At 48.6% G+C, this 24027-nt stretch overlaps 1 protein-coding gene across 1 annotated transcript in view; it reads left to right on the top strand.

Moving 5' to 3' along the window:
• The window catches only part of wscd2 (WSC domain containing 2), a 351702-nt gene extending 334459 nt beyond the window's left edge, over positions 1-17243 (top strand). The window contains exon 8 of the mRNA XM_072475405.1: positions 12427-17243. Within this exon, the coding sequence (XP_072331506.1) occupies positions 12427-12779 (353 nt within the window). The 3' untranslated portion in view covers positions 12780-17243. The remainder of the gene's footprint in view (positions 1-12426) is intronic.
• Positions 17244-24027: the final 6784 nt, after the last annotated feature.

Here is a 24027-nt window from a genome sequence, read left to right as displayed (position 1 = left end):
TATATCTTCCACCATTCACCTTAAATTTATGTCCCCTTGTAATGGTTTGTTCCACCCGGGGAAAAAGTCTCTGACTGTCTACTCTACCTATTCCCCTGATCATCTTATAAACCTCTATCAAGTCGCCCCTCATCCTTCTCCGTTCTAATGAGAAAAGGCCTAGCACCCTCAACCTTTCCTCATAAGACCTACTCTCCATTCCAGGCAACATCCTGGTAAATCTCCTTTGCACCTTTTCCAAAGCTTCCACATCCTTCCTAAAATGAGGCGACCAGAACTGTACACAGTACTCCAAATGTGGCCTTACCAAAGTTTTGTACAGCTGCATCATCACCTCACGGTTCTTAAATTCAATCCCTCTGTTAATGAACGCTAGCACACCATGGGCCTTCTTCACAGCTCTATCCACTTGAGTGGCAACTTTCAAAGATGTATGAACATGGACCCCAAGATCTCTCTGCTCCTCGACATTGCCAAGAACTCTACCGTTAACCCTGTATTCCGCATTCATATTTGTCCTTCCAAAATGGATAACCTCACACTTTTCAGGGTTAAACTCCATCTGCCACTTCTCAGCCCAGCTCTGCATCCTATCTATGTCTCTTTGCAGCCGACAACAGCCCTCCTTACTATCCACAACTCCACCAATCTTTGTATCGTCTGCAAATTTACTGACCCACCCTTCAACTCCCTCATCCAAGTCATTAATGAAAATCACAAACAGCAGAGGACCCAGAACTGATCCCTGCGGTACGCCACTGGTAACTGGGATCCAGGCTGAATATTTGCCATCCACCACCACTCTCTGACTTCTATCGGTTAGCCAGTTCGTTATCCAACTGGTCAAGTTTCCCACTATCCCATGCCTCCTTACTTTCTGCAGAAGCTTACCATGGGGAACCTTATCAAATGCCTTACTAAAATCCGTGTACACTACATCCACTGCTTTACCTTCATCCACATGCTTGGTCACCTCCTCAAAGAATTCAATAAGACTTGTAAGGCAAGACCTACCCCTCACAAATCCGTGCTGACTATCCCTAATCAAGCAGTGTCTTTCCAGATGCTCAGAAATCCTATCCTTCAGTACCCTTTCCATGACATTGCCTACCACCGAAGTAAGACTAACAGGCCTGTAGTTCCCAGGGTTATCCCTAGTCCCTTTTTTGAACGGGGCATGACATTCGCCATTCTCCAATCCCCTGGTACCACCCCTGTTGACAGTGAGGATGAAAAGATCATTGCCAACGGCTCTGCAATTTCATCTCATGCTTCCCATAGAATCCTTGGATATATCCCGTCAGGCCCGGGGGACTTGTCTATCCTCAAGTTTTTCAAAATGCCCAACACATCTTCCTTCCTAACAAGTATTTCCTCGAGCTTACCAGTCTGTTTCACACTGTCCTCTCCAATAATATGGCCCCTCTCATTTGTAAATACAGAAGAAAAGTACTCGTTCAAGACCTCTCCTATCTCTTCAGACTCAATACACAATCTCCCGCTACTGTCCTTGATCGGACCTACCCTCGCTCTAGTCATTCTCATATTTTTCACATATGTGTAAAAGGACTTGGGATTTTCCTTGATCCTACCCGCCAAAGATTGTTCATGCCCTCTCTTAGCTCTCCTAACTCCTTTCTTCAGTCCCCTCCTGGCTATCTTGTATCCCTCCAATGCCCTGTCTGAACCTTGTTTCCTCAGCCTTACATAAGTCTCCTTTTTCCTCTTAACAAGACATTCAACCTGTCTTGTCAACCATGGTTCCCTCACTCGACCATCTCTTCCCTGCCTGACAGGGACATACATATCAAGGACACGTAGTACCTGTTCCTTGAACAAGTTCCACATTTCACTTGTGTCCTTCCCTGACAGCCTATGTTCCCAACTTATGCACTTCAATACTTGTCTGACAACATCGTATTTACCCTTCCCCCAATTGTAAACCTTGCCCTGTTGCACACACCTATCGCTCTCCATTACTAAAGTGAAAGTCACAGAATTGTGGTCACTGTCTCCAAAATGCTCCCCCACTAACAAATCTATCACTTGCCCTGGTTCATTACCAAGTACTAAATCCAATATTGCCCCTCCTCTGGTCGGACAATCTACATGCTGTGTCAGAAAAGCTTCCTGGACACGCTGCACAAACACCACCCCATCCAAACTATTTGATCTAAAGAGTTTCCACTCAATGTTTGGGAAGGTAAAGTCACCCATGACTACTACCCTGTAACTTCTGCACCTTTCCAAAATCTGTTTCCCAATCTGTTCCTCCACATCTCTGCTACTATTTGGGAGCCTCTAGAAAACTCCTAACAAGGTGACTGCTCCTTTCCTATTTCTGACTTCAACCCATACTGCCTCAGTAGGCTGATACTCCTCGAACTGCCTTTCTGCAGCTGTTATACTATCTCTAATTAACAATGCCCCCCCCCCCCCCCCCCCACCTCTTTTACCACCCTCCCTAATCTCATTGAAACATCTTTAACCAGGGACCTCCAACAACCATTTCTGCCCCTCTTCTATCCAAGTTTCCGTGATGGCCACCACATCGTAGTACCAAATACCGATCCATGCCTTAAGTTCACCCACCTTATTCCTGATGCTTCTTGCGTTGAAGTATACACACTTCAACCCATCTCCGTGCCTGCAAGTACTCTCCTTTGTCAGTGTTCCCTTCCCCACTGCCTCATTACACGCTTTGGTGTCCTGAAGATCGGCTACCTTAGTTGCTGGACTACAAATCCAGTTCCTATTCCCCTGCCAAATTAGTTTAAACCCTCCCGAAGAGTACTAGAAAACCTCCCTCCCAGGATATTGGTGCCCCTCTCATTCAGATGCAACCCGTCCTGCTTGTACAGGACCCACCTTCCCCAGAATGCGCTCCAATTATCCAAATACCTGAAGCCCTCCCTCCTACACCATTCCTGCAGCCACGTGTTCAACTGCACTCTCTCCCTATTCCTAGCCTCACTATCACGTGGCACCGGCAACAAACCAGAGATGAAAACTCTGTCTGTCCTGGCTTTTAACTTCCAGCCTAACTCCCTCAACTCATTTATTACCTCCACACCCCTTTTCCTACCTACGTCGTTGGTACCAATGTGCACCACGACTTCTGGCTGCTCCCCCTCCCCCTTAAGGATCCTGAAGACACGATCCGAGACATCCCTGGCCCTGGCACCCGGGAGACAACATACCTTCCGGGAGTCTCGCTCGCGACCACAGAATCCTTGTTTTGAAGGGGAATGGCCACGAGGGATCCCTGCACTGTCTGCCTGTTTGTTTTCTTTCCCCTGACTGTAACCCAGCTATTCTTGTCCTCTACCTTGGGTGTGGTTACCTCCCTGTAACTCTTCTCTATTACCCCCTCTGCCTTCCGGATGATCCGAAGTTCATCTAGCTTCAGCTCCAGTTCCCTAACACGGTCTTTGAGGAGCTGGAGTTGGGTGCACTTCCCGCAGGCATAGTCAGCGGGGACACTGGTCACGATCTCGTGCTGTTGCTGTGTTTCCTTGGGTTGAGCCGGTTGAAACTTCTGACAGGTGGGGCAGTTGAGGACTGTGTTGGCAATATCCTGGTTAATGCCCGGCCAGTAAACCGCCTCCCGAGCTCTGCGTCGGCAATTCTCGACTCCAAGGTGACCCTCATGGAGTTGACCCAGCACCATAGCCTGCATGCTTTGAGGAATAACGATCCTGTCGAGTTTCAGAAGGATTCCCTCCACAACCATCAGCTCGTCTTTAACATTAAAGAATTGGGGACATTGTCCCTTCTGCCAGCTATGGGTGAGGTGCTGCATCACACGCTGCAGTAAAGGATCCTTGGCCGTTTCCTCACGAATTTGGACCACCCGTTCGTCAGAGGCTGGGAGGTTGGTGGCACACAATTGCACTTGCACTTCTATGTGTCAGGTGGAGTCACCTTGTTCACACGGTGTGGTGATGGACCGGTATAGGGCATCTGCAATGATCAGCTCTTTGCCTGGCGTTTAGACAAGTTCGAAGTCATAGCGACGGAGTCGAAGAAGAATTCGCTGTAACCGAGGTGTCATGGCATTTAAATCCTTCTGGATTATGTGGACTAGAGGCCTGTGGTCTGTTTCCACCGTGAACTTTGGCAGACTGTATACGTAGTCATGAAACTTGACTATTTGTATCAGGAGACCCAGACACTCCTTTTCGATCTGGGCATACCGTTGCTCAGTGGGCGTCATGGCCCTGGAGGCATATGCCACTGGAGCCCAGGACGAGGAGTCATCTCGCTGGAGTAGCACCGCCCCAATGCCGTCCTGGCTTGCATCAGTTGATGTCTTGGTTTCCTTGGTTGGGTCGAAGAACGCTAGAACTGGGGCTGTGGTGAGCTTTGCCTTCAGCTCACGCCATTCCGCTTCATGTGTGGGCAGCCACTGGAATTCCGTTGACTTCTTCACGAGATGGCGGAGGGCCGTGGTGTGGGATGCCATATTGGGAATGAATTTCCCGAGAAAGTTGATCATCCCGAGGAAGCGGAGGACCGCCTTGTCCTCCGGGGTCTTCATGGTGTTGATCGCCAAGACCTTGTCGGCGTCTGGCCGCACACCCTGCCGCGAGATGTGGTCGCCTAGAAACTTTAGATCAGATTGGTCAAATGAGCACTTGGCCCTGTTGAGCTGGAGACCATGATCATGAATTCGCTGGAAGACCTGCTTGAGGCGAGCGATGTGTTCCTGGGGCGTTGTGGACCAGATGATCACGTGATCCACGTATATTCGTACCCCCTCGATGCCCTCCATCATCTGCTCCATGATGCGATGAAACACTTCGGAGGCAGATATGATACCGAAAGGCATGCGGTTGTAACAGTAGCGGCCGAACGGGCAGTAGCGGCCGAACGGGGTGTTGAACGTGCACAGCTTGCGACTGGACGCGTCCAGCTGTATTTGCCAAAACCCCGGGAGGCGTCCAGCTTAGTGAAGAATTTGGCCTGAGCCATCTCCCTGGTTAACTCTTCACGCTTCGGGATCGGGCAGTGCTCCCGCATGATGTTGCGGTTTAGATCCTTGGGATCAATGCAAATGCGGAGCTCCCCTGGTGGCTTCTTTACGCAGACCATGGAGCTGACCCAGTCTGTTGGCTCCGTGACCTTCGAGATGATGCCCTGGTCTTGGAGATCCTGTAGTTGCTTTTTCAGACGATCCTTGAGGGGCGCCGGCACCCAGCGTGGTGCATGGATTACAGGGGTGGTGTTCGGCTTGAGCAGTATTTTGTATCGGTACGGGAGCGTGCCCATTCCATCGAATACACTGTGGTACTGCGTGATAATGTCGTCTATGTCAGCTTGCAAATTTCCATCGGGCGAGGCCATGGTGCGGACTCGCTGAACCAGGTTCAGGAGCTTGCAGGCGCGAGCACCGAGCAGGGACGCCCTGTCAGGCCTGACGATTTCAAATCGTAACGTTGCCTTGATCGCCTTGTTGGATACCCCTAGTTGACACGAGCCACTGGCAGCTATGGCATTGCCATTGTAGTCAAGGAGCTGGCAGGCCGGTGGAAGAATGCTTGGTCGGGCACGGATGGTGTCGAGGTCAGATTGTGAGATGAGGTTCGCAGACACGCCGGTGTCCAGTTTAAATCGGATGCGAGCTTTATTAACTGTGAGGACAGCACACCACTCGTCGTCGAGATCCACACTGACGATCAAGAGGTGTTGCGCAGGTGTGGTGGAGGCCAGCTCATGTGTGGTTTTGATGCCCACCCAAAATGGAGACTGGAGGCAGTCAGCATCAGGGTCCGCTGGGCTGTCGGGATCAGAATCTGGCATGCCTTGTTGTATCAGGGGCTGTTTAGCACAGGGCTAAATCGCTGGCTTTGAAAGCAGGCCAAAGCAAGCCAGCAGCACGGTTCAATTCCATAACAGCCTCCCCGAACAGGCGCCGGAATGTGGCGACTAGGGGCTTTTCACAGTAACTTCATTTGAAGACTACTTGTGACAATAAGCGATTTTCATTTCATTTTCATTTTTTCATTTCATTTAGCGGATACTTCTGCGCTGCAGCTGGGATCGCTGGCTGCTGAGCGGTGGAGTGGATCTGCAGAGGGCTGTGTAGTGGCCAAGCTTGCCACACTGGAGACATCGGCGTCCTCTTGCCGGACATTGCCGCTTTAAGTGGGCGGAGACACAATTCGGACATGTCATGACGCTGACGTCAGCGCGATCCGTGCGCCATCGCGCATGCGCAGTGCGGTCGGCCGACGTACGCACCTGCGCAGTCGGGTTTTCGGTCTTGTCGTCCAATCGGTCATGGCGCGCATGCGCAGAGACCCTGGAAAAGCGCGCGAAACGGCCACTCTCCTCGATGCTCAGGCCCTGCATCTGTGCAATGGCCTGCACCATTTCTGCCTCGTGGGAGGCCAGCTTCGCAGTTTCTGCCGCCCTGATATGGGAGTAACGATTCTTGGCATGCTCATGGACAACGCACGTCTCGATAGAGACAGAGAGGGTCAACTGTTTGATTTTAAGGAGCTGCTGCCACAGGAAGTCGGAGTGGACTCCGAAAACGATCTGATCCCGGATCATGGAATCAGCCGTCGAGTCATAGTTATATGATTGCGCTAGGATGCGGAGATGGGTCAAGAAGGACTAAAAAGGTTCATCCTTACCCTGAAGCCTCTGCTGGAAGATGTACAGTTCAAAGCTCTCATTCACCTCAATGTCGCAGTGGCTGTCGAACCTCAGTAGGACTGTTTTGAATTTCGTTTTGTCTTCGCCGTCGGCGAACGTAAGCGAATTGTAGATATGTTTGGCGTGGTCCCCCGCAGTGGAGAGAAATAGCGTGATCTTCCTGGCATCCGATGCTGCCTCGAAGTCGGAGGCCTCGATGTACAAGAGGAACTTTTGCTTGAAGATTTTCCAGTTGGCGCGGAGGTTGTCGGAGATGCAGAGGAGGAGGCTGGACGTTTTCCATTTCGCTGGATGGCTGCTTGCTGGTCGGTGCTGATTCACTCAAGGTAGGCCCGTCAAGATCAATATCACTCTGGTACCTTGATGTGTTAGGCACGTTGGTTCGATGTGGACTGCACTCGATGCAGGGAAGTTAGAAACCGACGTCTAACACAGGATAAGATCCAACACTGTTTTATTCAACTTGATGAACTGCTGTACATATTCAGCTGTGGGTCGACACTATACTGATCTGACTAGTGACCTTGTAGTAGCCTGACCAGACTTACTAGCTACCGCATGGTGTTTGTGCTCGCTAGCTCGTGGACTCTGACTGTCTCAGTAGCTGGGTCCCGAGAGAGTGGGAAACCTAGTGCCCTCTGGCTTTATAGTGGTAGTGTCCTGTCTGGTGATTGGCTGTGGTGTGTTGTATGCTTACTGGTCATCCTATGTGTCAATCACTGCCTGTCTGCATCTCATTATATACATGAGTGGATATTATGACAAAACATCTTTGCAGTTGACCCTAGGGGGGTCTTTATAAGAACATAAGAAATAGAACAAAGAATAAGGTGGCCTGGCCCAATCTTTCCTGGAAATCAATGAAGTTTTCCTTGTCCAGAGGGTACAGGTTGATGTCGATGTTAATGGACATCTGTCAAGGCTGACATCTGTATGTTTAACATGCCTGCAGAAAATGGGTCTGCTACACAGAGCCAAGCTACAAATGACAGGGTTGTTTTTCAGAAAGAAGCAAGTATCAAATCAGAGACAGTGAGCCCGTTCAACTTATTTTGGGTTTTGTGTGTTGCATTTACATGGATGCAGAAAATGGAATACTTCCTCATTCCAGACATTCATTGCTCGTGCCCAGCCCTCCAGATTACGCTATATCAGATGTTAAAAATAAATTAAGGCTCCCTGTCCTCTGCTTCAAAACCAGTGGTGTGGCACACTCTAGTTTGTAAGGACCATGAAGTCCACCTACTCAACCTCAGCAAAGCACCCATTATTGATACAGGCGGCATGGTAGCACAGTGGTTAGCACTGTTGCTTCACAGCGCCAGGGACCCGGGTTCGATTCCCGGTTTGGGTCACTGTCTGTGCGGAGTCTGCACGTTCTCCTCGTGTCTGCGTGGCTTTCGTCCGGGTGCACCGACCCTTCGAATGAGTACTCTACCCATGTTCACCCCGCCTCATCGCAGGGCACCTTGGTAGCACAGTGGTTGGCACTGTTGCTTCACAGCTCCAGGGTCCCAGGTTCAATTCCCGGCTTGGGCGACTGTCTGTGTCGAATTTGCACGTTCTCCCTGTGTCTGTGTAGGTTTCCTCCGGGTGCTCCGGTTTCCTCACACAAAGTCCCAAAAGACTTGTCAGGTGAATTGGACATTCTGAATTCTTCCTCGGTGTACCTGAATAGGCGCCGGAGTGTGGCGGCTGGGGGATTTTCACAGTAACTTCATTGCAGTGTTGTCTACTTGTGACAATAGAGATTATTATTATTTTTATATGGGACAATTTCCCACTCCAACCATTTTTTTCATCCTCAGTGCAATTGTTGCCAAATTGTGGGTATTTTAAAACTGTGGCCCAATACCCACTGGGTTGATGCTGCCCAAGCCAACCTCTCATCGGAAGCTGCTAGTTGTTAAAGATGGAGAGTTCCACCTCAACAGTCTGATGCTTCATGCTAACCAAACTCCCTAAAGTAGATCTCACTGTCCTCCAGTTGTCCTTGCCAGGTGAGTATTTGGAATGCAAGGTGAGAGCGCATGTAATTCCAAGCAACAGCCAGGATCACGGAAGACCAGTGATGGGCAAACTAGTCTGACAAATGGGCAGCACGAGTGACCCTCCCTCATCTCAGTGGCCACAAGATTTAAATTGGCACGTTCGCTAACCACAAACACAGGAATAAGTTCAAATACATTTAACACACGGCGAATATTTCATAACGAGCTATAGAAAATGCTTCATCATTTGTATATTGAAATATAAATATTGTCATGCTACAGTTGTATAGAACCTTGGTAAGGCCGCACTTGGAGTATTGCGCGCAATTCTGGTCGCCCAACTACCAGAAGGATGTGGAGGCTTTGGAGAGGGTGCCGAGGAGGCTTACCCAGTTGTTGCCTGGTCTGGAGGGTATTAGCTATGCGGAGAGGCTGAATAGACTCGTCATTAGAATGACAGAGGTTGAGGGGTGACCTGATAGAGGTCTACAAGATTATGAGGGGCATGGATAGAGTGGATGGGCAGGCACTCTTTCCCAGGATGGAGGGGTCAGTCACCAGGGGGCAAAGGTTTAAGGTACGTGGGGCAATGTTTAGAGGAGATATGCAAGGGAAACTTTTACACAGAGGGTGGTGAGTGCCTGGAACGCGTTGCCAGGGAAGTTTGTGGAAGCAGGTACATTCAAAAGGCATCTTGACAATACATGGATAGGATTGGTATTGTGGGATATGGCACTAGAAAGTGCTGAGGGTTTGGGCCAAGGGTGGTATCATGACCAGTACAGGCTTGGAGGGCTGAAGGGCCTGTGCTGTATTGTTCTTTGTTCTTTGTTCTAGAACGGTCATTAACTTCAAACAGTAAAAACAAAAGACATATTTACAGCTTGGACGCAGAGGGAGTGCACGGCTCTCACGGTCAATGTTGTGAGCAATCAGCACACACTTCACTTGCCCTCGCTTTACGTGCAAATCACTTCAGTCACACCGGTAGGGAAAAAACTACATGGATGGAAATCAGCGGAATGTGGCAATTCTGTGCTTGGGCAATGGTCAACAAAATGTCTGCTGAGCACCCCCCCTGCCACTGTCCAAGAAGAACTGCAGGGGTTGGAAGATCCCACATTGAGATGACACGAGTTGAATTAATGATATAGTGGCCAGTCACATTATGTACCTGAAGATGTTGTTCGTGATGGAGGTCAAGAGTGCTCAATTGCTCATGAAATTCTACGCAAACTATGGCAGGAGATGTTACGGTGTCTGCATTGTAATAACATTGCCACGTGAAGACCCAGCTCCAGACATGTTGCCCCAGCTGTTGCCTTTGCCAGAGACTGACGCATCTGTTAAATTGTCACACTGTTCCGTGGCATTAGTTTTATGATCTCCTCGGGGCCATTGTAAAGCAAAGTTTTATGTGCTGTGATTACACAAGGTGAATTGCCCTATATCTGCTTAATGAAACAGCTTCTCTCCCCTGATGATTCAGTGGGGACTTGGCCGCGGTTAGCTGCTTAATCAGGCATCTGCTCTGTGTATCTGACTGGGAGAACAGAACAAGGAGTTCAGACACTCGAGCATCTCTGGGCTCCCGCCCAGCTAACCAAGCCAGGAGACTGATGTGGACAGTTGAGATATGTTTGATGGCTGATGGGGCTACTTTTTCCAAGGAAAGGGTATGAAGTATTTTCAAAAGTTCTTCAACATATTGTCTTCATTATTGCATAGTGACAAAGACGTACTGCAGGCAGGAGGGTGGGGCTATGGATTTTATGATACCGCCCCTTTTTTAGGATCCGTTACGTCGGCTACTAGCTGGTCCCTTTTGGGATATTCGCCCATGTGACCATAGAGATGTGATGCAGGTGCCTTGATTACTTCACCTTATCAGCATATATTCCCCCACTATTCAGCACTTCACCGTGTCGCGCCTCCCTTTAATGTAGTGCTGTATTTGTTTATCATTGCAAGTTTCCTCACCTGTTTTCCTGAAAAGCAACAGGAGGTTGAAAACCCCCCCCCCAAAAAAATTTCTGAGTACTAATTTGGTGGATTCAGCCATGTATAAGCCGCCATGTTTATGTCACCCTGTAATGTTGTTCGAGTGATGCCATTTTAGATGAGGCAGCCATTTTGAACCGTGTCAGAAACAAGTCCAACGTCCTTGTTGACTTGCAAAGAGGTCAGGAAAACTGTGCAAGGTGAAACCTTGGACACAAAAGCAAGTGCTGGCTATCATGATATTCAGATAAACATCATGGTGCAAACATACATACACACTGATGGACAGATCAACGGACCAATCAATACACACACAACATCACAGCCAATCACAGGCAAGAGCATACACACTATAAAACGGGGAACACAGCACTTCCCGCGGATTCCAGCAGGAGACAGCTCAGGACACAAGAGCTCACAGCAAGCCACTCAGACATTCACCATGTGCTGAGTGCTTCTCCAAGATAGTGTTAGGGCTAGGTCCACAGGTTAGAGGGTAATGAACGAACCACAGTAGCCAGTTTACAGATTGTAGCGCAACAATGACGTACACAAGTCGAGAAGTGATGAAGTCTATCGAGGCTTTATTAAGCAAGACTTGTTCCCCAGCAGCTCAGTTACAGAATGCGGCTGCTGGGAGAACCCGAGCTCTTATACTCCGCCTTCTGGGCGGAGCCAGTAGGCGGCAGATCCAACCAGGACCCGGGACCTGTCAGCCAATAACCTCTTGGCCTCACAGGTACTGTACTACCCCTAATACATACCACCACACTGATGTTGTTATTGTTATTATTAAAACTGAGTTGTACCATCCACAACCGTGTTGGTATAGTTTGTCTGTGTAGCAGAGCACCCAACACGACACTGGCAACACAGCAGCGAGAGAACTGGTCACCTTTCCAATAGAAACCTTCTACCAGCACCCAACGGGGTTAAAAAAAAAAGTTCAGACCAGTGTTATTATTTCCCAGTTTTTACCCGTTTTTCCTTCTGGGAAATAAAAAAGCGAGGCGTTCATTTTCATGTTCAATGACAGACCTCAGCAACCTCATGGCTCGCCCTCAAAGTTAATGAACCGCGTGCTGCAACAGGCTCCGTTAGGAAACGCGGATGCAGTTTTAGTCCCAGCCGTACAACTTCGAGGTGGAGGCCCGGCCTTCAGCGGGTTTGTGGACTTCAGCTGAGCAGCGGTAGATAGCTTGTGTTAGGAGGGAGGGTGAGGGGAACCAGTCAGTGGTTTTCATTCCTGACTCACGCTCAGCAAATCCATGCAGAAAATGTGTGCAGGTCAATACGGGGTGAGGTCAGAACTGGGTTTGGGCATGATGTCTTCCGTTGTCAAGAGTCTGCTAACGTTCCGGGTGGATGTGATGCTCGGAGGCAGCGACATGGCACCGGGGAATCTCCGCCTCGTCTTGACGATAAATATTGAGAGTGGAAAAAAAATAGGAGCATTTATTTTTCATGTGCACTTGAGTTCAAGTTAAATTAGATGTAAAAGGGGCGGCACCGTGGCACAGTGGTTAGCACTTCTACCACACGGTGCCAAGTCCCAGGTTCGATCCCAGCTCTGGGTCACTGTCAGTGTGGAGTTTGCACATTCTCCCCGTGTTTGCGTGGGTTTTGCCCCCACAACCCAAAGATGTAGTTGGATTGGGAAAAATTAATTGGGTACTCTTAAAAAAAAAAAAAAAATTTGTTTTTAAATTTGATGTTTAAAAAAAAAAAGAAGCCTTTATGAATTTTAATATTTTATCTTTTTGTTTGACAGAGTGGCCTGAGTTTGTGAAAAACTATGGACCATGGTGGGCTTCGCACACACTCGATTGGCTAAAGTACGGCAAGAAAGTCCTGGTGGTCCATTACGAAGACTTGAAGCACGACCTCTTTAACCAGCTGAAACAAATGGTGTCCATTCTGGGCCTCAATGTCTCCGACGACCGGCTCCTGTGCGTCGAGAGCCAAAAGGACGGCAATTTCAAACGCTCCGGCATTCGGAAACTGGAATATGATCCCTACACACCCGAGATGAGGAAGATGATTGACGGTTTCATCAAGACCATTGACCTGGCCCTCAAACTGAGAAACCTTACTGGCGTCCCTGAGGATTATGCCCCCAGATGATAATGTCGGTAAACGCATTCGAAACATGGCTGTGTTTCCCTTCCCTTTCCCCGGCCAGGACTCCTTTACACCCAGTGGGTGGCTCCTTTTTAGTATTCTGCAGCTAATAGCTTTCCAGGTGCATCAACTATCTAGAGTAAAAGGTCACCAAACACAGCTGGGTTAGTAACCGCATAGCATAGACATGCCAGGAGACAATCTTTAGGAAGCAGGGAGTCACGTGGCACAGTGACCTAGTATTCATGCTACTTAAAAGGAGGAATCAGATTGTCGAATGGGCTCTGCGGCGCGAAGGGACTGAACAATACGCTTAGTTATTGCTTTAATTGTTTTGCTTGAGATGAACTGGGGCTGAGATGCAGAGGGAAGGGATTGTCCCTGAGAAATCTCAAAGGGATCTGGTCATCTCTTCATTGAGTGGAGTGAAGATGGGGGAATGGAGTAAGTGACAGCTGAAGCCTCATTGTTAATACAGAGGGGAGTGGGGAGAGGATGGGGATAAGCTGGAGGGAAGCGAATACTTTTCAATTTGAGCTGTTACCAAACGCCCGCCTATATCGATACAATGATGGCCGATGTTCTTTTAAAAATTTAGAGTACCCAAATCATTTTTTCCAATTAAGGGGCAATTTAGCGTGGCCAATTCCCCGACCCTGCTCATTATTATTATTATCTTTGGGTTGTGGGGGCGAAACCCACGCGAACACGGGGAGAGTGTGCAAACTCCACACGGGCAATGACCCAGAGCCGGGATTGAACCTGGGACCTCGGCGCCATGAGGCAACAGTGCTAACCACTGCGCCACCCTGCTGCCGCAATGATGGCCGATGGTTAACAGTGTGTGAAGCAGTTGATTTCCGCCAGCAGTCGATTCGTAGATTGAGAAAATAGCCCGTTGCCTTTTCCTCCATATGCATCTCCGAATTTGCATAGTTTTTGGGCTATCGCTGTCGTCTCTTGTTCAGGACTGTCATGGCCAGTCAGCAAGTGCACTTGATTTGGCTAACACGTCTAATGTGAGGAGACAGCACACCCAGTTCGCATACTCCTTTTCAAACTGCACTTCAGAACGCAATTAACCATTCCTGACCTCTGCTACCTGCCAGACTGTGGCAGCTCATTTTAAGATGAATCAAATATATCTTGCGACCAGACATCTGGGAATAGTAGCGGCTCTCACCTCGCTGACAGAGCAACAGACGGCTGACACTGTGATGTGTGCCATTTGCTGGCAGAGGCCCGACTGCTCTGATTGTACAATCCACTATAGCTTTAGTTTGGGCTTATCATTGGATAGGAGGATGCTGTTCGCTTCCACTGGGAAGTATAGTTCCTGAAGTATGAGAGTAATTAGGTACGTGATTGGCACCTGTTGTAATTTTGCCAAACATAACAAAAATCGCTTATTGTCACAAGTAGGCTTCAATGAAGTTACTGTGAAAAAACCCTCGTCGCCACATTCCGGCGCCTGTTCGGGGAGGCCGGTATGGGAATTGAACCCGTGCTGCTGGCCTTGTTCTGCATTACAAGCCAGCTGTTTAGCCCACTGTGCTAAACCAGTCCCAAGTGGGTTACATAGGGTTACATACAGAGGGAGTAAAATTTTGCCGTAATGAAGGTTGCTGAATTCCAATAGCTGGCCAAGTCAGTCAATTGCTCGTCTGTCCAATTTTCTGCGAAAACCTCCATTAGTGGTTTTCGCCAAAACATTAATCAAAACGATAGGACCAGGCCTTCCAGCTGTTCACGCCAGCGGGATCTTCCTCACCCACTGCAGACGCATCCCCTGCCATGGGTTTCCGGGTGCCAAGGCGTGGATTCAGTGGGAAATTCAATTGACGGTGGCGGGACCAGGAGATGCTGCTGCCGGTCACGTTTCTTACCGTCGAGAAACACGCCGCGGGGGGAACCAAAGAATCTCGCCCATAGTCATTTCCACACCATGAACGAACAAAATGTGTTTTGACATTATTTAGCTGGCAGATTGACTTGACCTTATCTCCCTCCACTTCCTTCATTACTGGCAAAAATAGGCACAGTGTGCACCATCTTGAGATGCACTGCAGGAACCCACCCAGGTTCCATCGACAACATCCTCCAAACTCACGACCTCTCCCACCAAGAAGGACAGGGGCAGCAGATGCAAGTTCCCTTCACCATCCTGACTTGGAGCTTTGTCACCGTTTCTTCACTGTCGCTGGCTCAAAATCCTGGAACCCCCTCCCTACCAGCACCGTGGGTGTACCTACACCACATGAACTGCAGCCATTCGAGAAGGCGGCTCACCACCACCTCCACAATGGGCAACAGACGTTGGCCTGACCAGCGTTACCCAGACCCTGCAAAAGAATGGAATAATTTTAAGAGTGACAGACGATTTGTTCTTTCAAACACCAGTAGCAACCATGTTAGGAATATAGAAAGGAATGCAATCAGCTCATACCCTTAAACATCCATTCTCAGAAATATCTGTTCAATGAAGTAGGTTGGTGGAATGCTGTATTCGATCAAATCGGAATAAAATGGGCAAAATAGTTACATTTCAGTTGTGGTTCAACTGCTTCCAGAGTATTGTGTTAATTTCAGGAAACACACCTCTGGAAGGATCTATTAGCCTCGGAGAAAGTACAGTGCAGATCCACCAGAGTGATATCAGCGTTTAAGAGAGTTTCAGAAGGAAACATTGCATGAACAGGGCTTCATTCCGGTGGGCAGAGGGGAAGGTTGACTGAAGTGTTTCAAAATGCTTAAAAGGATTTGTTAGGTTAGATGTATGGAGGAACTATTACTCTTGACGGGGAATCAAGAAAAAACGGGTCGCAATCTTAGAATTCGAGCTAGGCCATTCAAGGAGTGAAATTTCAAATTGTTGAACAGTATTGTAGAAACCTGAGATTCTCCTCCCCAAAATGGGTGTAGATCCTCGGGATCAATTGGAGGCTTCAAGACTTGTGATGGCTAGATTTTTGTTCAGTATTGAGGAAAGTGCGTGGAAATTGAATTGAGAATCAGAAAACCATAATCAAATTGAATAGCAGAGCATGTCCTGATGGATGAATGGCCTTTGCCAGCTCTTAATGCTCATACATTCCTATTCCTACTTTATGTTTTTCCACAGCAGCTGCCTCGAGGGGAAGTCTTTTCGCCATCCAAAAGTCCCGGTCATGAAAATCGAGCAGTTTCTGCACGGGATGAGACTTTTAAACTGGGGCCCACGGTGACACTTATGAATGTATATTTGGTCAAAATATCTACTCCTGCATAAGCAGAGTCCTTAGAGCCAAGTTGTTTTTGATCCCTGAGCTACCTTAAATAACCAACCTCTTCGACCCACTTTGAATCAATTTTAGCAGTTTATTACAGGTAAAATTAATTTTAGGGGTTGAGTTCGAGGTGGGGTGTTCCCAACAGGGAGAATGATTTTATGCAGGGTGAGTTATGGGGAACCATTTTCAACCCATTCTTAACCATGGATAGAATGTCACAAACTGGGTGATCCACCACTCCTCAGGTTCAGCTCCATATATTTTCCTCGAAAACGTCAGGTTGTGGAATCGGAGTTCCCTTGGCTATGTTCTTCAAATAATCATATTGTTAATGTCTCTGGTGTAATTTCATTACTGGGCTCACTAAACGTAACAGTATTTCAGTAATTACCGCCAAGACTTAGCCCCATCACTGTTGTAAAGATGCTGCAGTGAAAGCAGAGGATTAATGAATGGATAGGTGGTCTTGTGACGCAGTGGTAGCACCCCTGGACCGGGACCTCTGGGTTCGACTCCAACGCCAAGACTCGCTGGCTATAGAAGAAGCATTCATAATGCAGCTTGACGGTAAAAACCCATCTGGAGGGCAGCACCGTGGCGCAGTGGTTAACACTGCTGCCTCATAGCGCCGAGGACCTGGGTTTGATCAATGCGGAGTTGGCACATTCTCTCCGTGTCTGCATGGGTCTCACCCCCACAACCCAAAGATGTGCACGTTAGGTGGATTGGCCACTCTAAAAATCAGTTGCCTCCTAATTGGAAAAATTTAAAAAAAAACATCTGCTTCACTAATTCCCTTCAGGGAAGGAAATCTGCTGTCCTTACCTGGCCTGTCCTACATGTGACTCCAGACCCACAGCAGTGTGGCTGACTCTGAAATGGCCTAGCAAGCCATCCAGTTGAAGGTCTATTGGGGACGTGCAATCAGTGGAGGCCTTGCCAATGACATCCACCATCCCATGAATTTTTTTTTCAAATACGCTGTAAAATAAGGTCATGGATTCGAAAGGCACTCCATGCCCCAGACGTTCATTCTGCCTGCAGTGCATGATCCCCAACTCGTCCGAAGTTTCTGTCAGGCGTTGTCTCTTTTCTCTCCTGCAGGAAGGCAAGCTGTGCCCCAGCTCACCTGCTGCAACATGGCGCATACCTATAGCCCCAAATTCACACAGGATATGAGGACAGTGTGAAGGGTTGTGGGGGCTGGGGGGGGGGGGGGGGGGTCTCCATGCCTGGTCAGCTGAACAGGGATACCCCAAATTAGGTTGGACACTAGCATTTCCACACCTTGGCCTTTTTTACGCAACGGTTACACCAGATTCCCACCGGAGCGATGGCGAGAATCCGGTGGGTTGGGCGAGGTAATTCAATCCCCACCGCCTGGGGCAATGTCACCCAGCTATCAACCTGTGGATGCTAGAAATACCAGGCCCACACAAAAAGCACAACATTTACACTGACGTTGGGCAAAATGACAGACCAGAACAAAATAAAAGAAGTGCATTCGCATGCACACACATGTCGAGGTAAGATCACTAATGTTAGTAGTCAAATATATCAGTAAAAATTGCTTGCAGGTAACAAGCTTCCAAGTGAACCACTCAGATATTCTACCACTGTGACACAGGCATATCCCCGTTGTCAAGGGCAACCACAAGGTTCTGCGAGGAAAAAAATAGACAGTGCCTGATGGCTTGAAGTTCAAAGATTCTTGCAGTGTCCCTAATAACTCTGCATTCCACAGGTGGTAAGATAGTGCCATGGGCAATTTTGACAAATAATATCCCAATCTTTGTCAGGGCCAAGAATTCCTCTGCTTGCTGTGCATAATTATCTTGTAAATATGCACAGGAACATTACCTATCTTCAGTGTTTCTACTGAAGCTGGGGACATGAAGCCTAGAGTCGGTCTCCATTTAGCAATCCAGAGAATTCCAATCCCTTTCCTTTGTTTTTTGGTTCTGGGATTGAAATCTAGTTTATTTTTTAGGAAAGAATTAGTTGGATTAGGATTTTCTTGCTGAATTGATCGGATTGTACTGCGACTAGTTCAACACACGACTAGTAGCTCAAGAGAGCAAGACTTTGCACCAGGAGTTTTGAATTACAAACTTTACCCCCTCCCCCCCGCTGCGCCTTTGGGGAATAATAATTGGGTCGACAACCCTCCAGGCTGCCCTGGAGTCACCAACAATTGAAGATTAATCTCCGGGATACCTGTGGGAGCAAATGCCCAGAAGAAAATCATCACGACAAGCATTTCTTTATTCCTTTCCACGTTTGATCAAAATATTGTGACGTAAAGGGCTGACAATTATGACTTCCCCAACTGGTTAATAAATAGTCACCTTTCAATTGGGACGTCGAGACAGTTTAGGAATGAACGGGCTGGATGATTAACAGAGGGTGTGTGTGTGGGGATGGGGCAGTTGGATGTGTTGCAATCTCCAGGAATACATCCTGCCCAGATGTGACAATCTTTAATAACCCGGCACTCCAATATGCCAGCCAAATATATAAAATCGGCGAAGACATTTTTGAGGGAATTTCTTTTGTCTTAGTAATTTTTTTTAAAATAAAGGTGAGGGGTGGAAGCAATCGAGGGTTGTATTCAGCTGGTTTTGAGGTAATAATCGCGATGCTTTGAATGGGTTTCAAGGAAGTCCCAATGAGGGAATTACAATTCATTTGCCATTTTATACAACCTAAAAGGTCTAGACTTGTGTCATAGAGTTAACGAGCTAAGTCAAGGCATACGTTTTACTTGACTTTATGAGGAGATTCATGACAAGAAAGATGATCAAAGCCCAATGTTGGTTATTGAAGAGCTGAGCCTCAATTACCCAGTGTAGTCTTCTTTAAAAACATTGAAGGAAGCCGATGGGTTGAGACAGAAATTTCTCTCAACTAACATTGATAAGTCGTCATTCCATTCAGATCCAGCTGCAAACTCCATACTTTCCATTTCCATCCCCTTCTATCTGATTGCTTAGACTAAACTAATAAATACACAACTGCAGGGGCCTGACCCAGAGCTGCGCCTCAAACCCTGTGTCATACTTATCATCGTCTTTTCCACCAATGCAACATTGCTTATATTTCACTCTCACCGCCGTTAAAAATTTCATCCACGCCGTTGTCACATCTTACGTTCCCTGCTGCTCTCTATTCGCCGCGGTGTTCACTAATGTTCTCGTCCCTCGACACACTTCGGTTAAAGCCCCTCCAAGGCCCATCACTCTTTCCGTTTACTTTCTTCTTCACCCCAGCGCACAACCCCTTTGCTGCTCTACGTGGCCTGTCAGAGATAACTCCTTTCCTCCAGCTCCCACTGTCCTGGATAGGTGCACCTTCAACAACACTCAATAAACTTGACAGCCTCCAAAATAAATTAGCTGCCTGATCGGCACCCCATCCATCACCTTAAACATTCAGTCCCTCCGCCATCGATGCTCAGTGGCAGCAGTGTGCACCATCGAACAGATGCACCGTAGCGACGGGCCAAATCTCCTTCGACGGCACCTTCCAAACCTACAACCTCAACCACCTCGAAGGACATGGGCAGTGGGTGGCAGCGAGTTCCTCTCCAAGCCACTCACCACACTGGCTTGGAGCTGTATTACTGTTCCTTCACTGTCTCAGGGGTCAAAACCCTGAAACTCCCTCTCTAACTGTAGCGACTCAAGAGGGCAGTTCACCTCCACCTTCTTAAGGATAACTAAGAAATGGGCAATAAATACTGACCCTGCCAGCAATATTCAAATCCCACAAATGAATTAGGAACACACAACCATCCGTTCCTACACCCTGATCATTTCCCCTCCAGCTCTATGCCTTGCTACATTATCTCGACCCAGCTTTATAAAGTCCTCAAACCTACCTCTTCAATCATTGAGTCATCTCCCTAACTCTCTACTCCTTTCACCTCTGTACAGGGCCTTGGGGCATTTTTTATGTTCAAGGCGCCATCCAGATGCAATGGAAAAGCAGAATACTGCGGATGCTAGATATCGGACATAAGAACAGATAATGGTGGAAACACTCAGGAGGTCTTGCAGCATCTGTGGAGAGAGCGCCGGAGCTAATGTTTCAGGTCAACTGGCTGATGAAAGTTCATCAACCTGAAATGTTGACCCTTTCCACAGATGCTGCTGCTTGCCTTGCTGAGTAATTCCAGCATTTTCTGTTTTTGTTCCATTTGCATGCACTATTCTAGTTCAAGAACACCCATCGTTTAATGGACCATCAAATCTGCACCGACCCTCCAAAAGAGCACTCTACCCAGATGCTATCCCTGTAACCCTATGTATTGATCATGGCCAATCCACCTAGCCTGAACATCTTTGGACTGTGGGAGGAAACCGGAGCACCCGGAGGAAACCCACGCAGACACGGGGAGGAAGTGCAGACTCCGCACAGGCAGTCACCCGAGGTCGGAATCGAACCAGGGTCCCTGACACTGTGAGGCGGCAGTGCTAACCACTGTGCCACCGTGCCACCATTCTAACCATGTGTAATATGACAATCATTATTTGTACAATGACAAGGCTCATTGTATTGGAGTTTGTTATGGGTCCGAACACCTCTGCCTGGCGTATCATGCAAATTTTGTCCATCCCGTTTGTAGCCCCTGCTATCCCCACCATCTAACCTCCCTACATCATCTACCGCAGGCAGTAAGACCACAGAAAATAGCCTGGGACACTTTAAAAGTGTGTGTAGTCAGCAGACCAGAGTTATACTGACCGCTTCACCTTGCAGGGGGTTCAGTGGCAGTAGTTAGAGTGGACAATTTGGTGCCACTACCAAGTCTTCAAATGAGAATTTTGACGGCCAAAGTGGAGAAAGGTTTCATGCGAACCGCAGCTGCGCATGAATCAGTCAGTCCTCAGAGATAGGACCCTGAACCTTGAGAGTGGGAATGGGATGTTCCTCGTCTAACAGTATAAAGAATCTAAAATAAACTTGAAACACTTCCGTGAACGGCATGGTTGATTTTGTTCTGTCACCAGGTGTGAAGCCCTGAGCAAATGTAAAAACAAAGGGCGGGATTCTCCGGTCGCCGATGCCGAAATCGCGTTCGGCCGTCAGCCGGAGAATCCCCATTTCCGACTAAATCGGGGGCAGTGCCGCTTTCGCGATGCGCCGCCGCCTCCAAAGTGACGTGCTCTAGGAGTACACCGCGTGCCGTGTCAAGGGCCTCAGGGCGCTGCCTGATGCCCACCCCCCCGATGTTCCGCCCCCGACCGGCCGAGTTCCCGACGTTGTGGGTCTCTCATGGCCTTACCTGCCGGGGCCTCAGTCCAGCGCCGCCACAGTCGGGAGAGGACCGATCCGCGGGCACAGGAGACTTTGTCAGAGGCTGGGGGCACTGTTGGGGGTTGTCCAGGGCTCGCGAGCCGGCCAAAGGGGGGGGGCACTATTTTGCAGGCCGGGTCCACACAGGCCTGCGCCATGTTGCACGGCATGGCCGCTGCCGTGCGCATGCGCGGCCACAGACCTGGCAATTCTCCGGGCCATATCAGCCGCTAGAGCAGGGTGCTTTACGCTGCCTTCCTGCTCGCCCCCAGCCATACGGAGGATCGGTGGCCAATTTGCGTCAAGCCTTCGGTCATAAAAGGCCACCATCCCACGCCGGCCTCAAGACATAACCTGAGAATCAGAAAGACCTTGAGGAGGAGGATCTCACACCTTCAGCAGCCTAGTTTGGAACCTTACTCTTGCAAGACAATGGACGGTTATTGTTCCACTTGGCTTCCCATTCGCATACCAGGTGGGACTGTAAAAGCACCTGAGAGAACTGGTGAGGTGCCTCCTGCCAAGTTTCTGTGATGGGTAGATAGATTCAGTGGCCATCTCGTTCTATCTCCTGTCCAAGACTACACGTTTTTCAAACAACGGAATCTTCCAGTCCGCCCCCCCCCCCCCCCCCCCCCCCCCCACCGCCCAACCCGCCGTGGCACCTTCCGCTGTGGAGGAGGGTTTGGGGCATGCAAAAACCCCCAACATCGGCAGGATTGGCAAACCCCACTGCCGGCCAATGGCGGTCTGCCGCTGTCGGCGGACAATGCGCTGCAGGGTGGGGCGGAAGATCCCGCCCCTCTAGGTTATTGACATTCAAGGTTTCCACTGTGGAGCTCAGCCCCTTACCTGGGTTTTTTCATGTAAAAGCAAAGAGTGGAGCCCAGGGACATTGCATGGATGCCATGGAGGGAGGATCATTATCTTTCTCCACAGTAATATCTGTTAGGTGTACCTTTGGAGCAAGGTAGGAGGCTCAAAATGACACCATGATTAAAATCAACAAAGACATCTCAGTTCCTCAGGAAATGCTTCTGTCTTTTAACCACCGCATTTTGGATGTAACGTCCTCTGCAAACGTTTATTGGTGCACTGGGCCTGAAACGTCAGTGCTAAATGTCTACTGGTGCCACTCTAATTGGATGAACTCTGTTCAATAGGAACTGGCAGGAATGTACCATGAACAGGTTGAATGAACACCTGGTTGGTAGATGGGGGTTAAGATACAGGTCAAAACCTTTGTAGAGAAGTGGGTAAAGTAAATGGGTGAGGGGATAGGGTGGCAGATCAGTGAGGTGGATAGAATGGCAGGGAGGGTGGTGGCTGGGTGGGGTGGCAGGTGGGCGAGGTGGGTAGGTGGATGAATGGTAGGTGAGTTGGGGATAGCACAGTCGGGTCGGTGGCTGGTTCTGAAAGGGTGCATTTTGAAGCGTACAAATATATCCTGTATTCGAAGGGTCAAAATTAAATGAGGTTGACTGGTGATTGCTTGCTGGAATGGCCTAATGAGTTACTCTGTTGTATTAAATTGCTGGAAGGACGTTCCCCATCACATCCTCATGGCAACTAAGGATAGGCATTCGATGCCAGCCTCGCCAATGATGGTCAACATCTCTGAGAATGAATATAGGGTTGAATAGGGAAGAGAGGCCTGATGGTCTTCATCTGCTTGACGAAATGGTGTGCGAATTTGCAATCCCTCATCCCAATTTTGAGCTTTAATAGTCGGCTGGGGGTGCAGATCAGATAATTCTTTCTCATTTCCAACCCTGATCCCGGTAACCACCTTTTCCCATCCAGAAGGAGGGAGCAGATTCTGGGCTCCAAAAGGAATCACGCCTCATGTGCATCCAACCAAGACACTTAGGGTTGCCAGTGATAGCTGGATGTATTCCTGGAGGATTCAGCCATTCACATGAGGTTCCACCTCCGAGGGCTCCGCCATCGCCAAGCTCCCATCCACATACAGCCAATATTTATTTAACTAATAAACTGAAGTGTTGAAAGAAAATGGAAGCACTGCTCCGACATTGTCCTCCTGGAGGTTGCACACAACAGTGTCCATCAGCCTTCAACTCCTGGTCACTCCAGGGCAATCCTGGAGAGATGGCGAACCCGAAACATCAGCTAGCTTAACCCAGAGCCGTATTATTAATTTCCTGTTGAGTTCCCTTGATTGTGTTCTTTTCAATGTGTTTTTTATGTTTGAAAATGTGATTGCTGACGGAAAAGGCTGAGCGATTTGTTACCACTACCTCCTGGGTCACTGTCCACTCAATCCGAGAGCTGGTGAGCTGGAGGAGATGTGAGGGAAGGAAATCACGTGACATGCAGCAGGTGCAGAGGTTACATTTACAGCAAGAGGTTGTGCCGTGACACTTGTCGTAATGATAATGGCATCTGGCTGGGCAGCATTCCTGGCCTCAGGGATACTAGAATGTTCGGTTTGAGTGGGTACGAATGATCCCTGGAATCCCCAGCAATCTTGTCATCCAGACTCTGCATTTTGTTCTCTCCGTAAGACCAAACAACCATAAGATATAGGAGCAGAATTAGGCCACTCGGCCTATCGAGTCTGCTCTGCCATCAATCATGGCTGATATTTTTCTCATCCCCATTCTCCTGCCTTCTTCCCATAACCCCTGATCCCCTTATTAATCAAGAGCCTATCTCTGTTTTAA

Source organism: Scyliorhinus torazame, chromosome 1, assembly GCF_047496885.1.
Source record: "Scyliorhinus torazame isolate Kashiwa2021f chromosome 1, sScyTor2.1, whole genome shotgun sequence".
Lineage (NCBI taxonomy): Eukaryota > Metazoa > Chordata > Chondrichthyes > Carcharhiniformes > Scyliorhinidae > Scyliorhinus > Scyliorhinus torazame.
The sequence above is the reverse complement of the archived record's forward strand: the minus strand, read 5'-3'. Positions and strand labels throughout refer to the sequence as shown.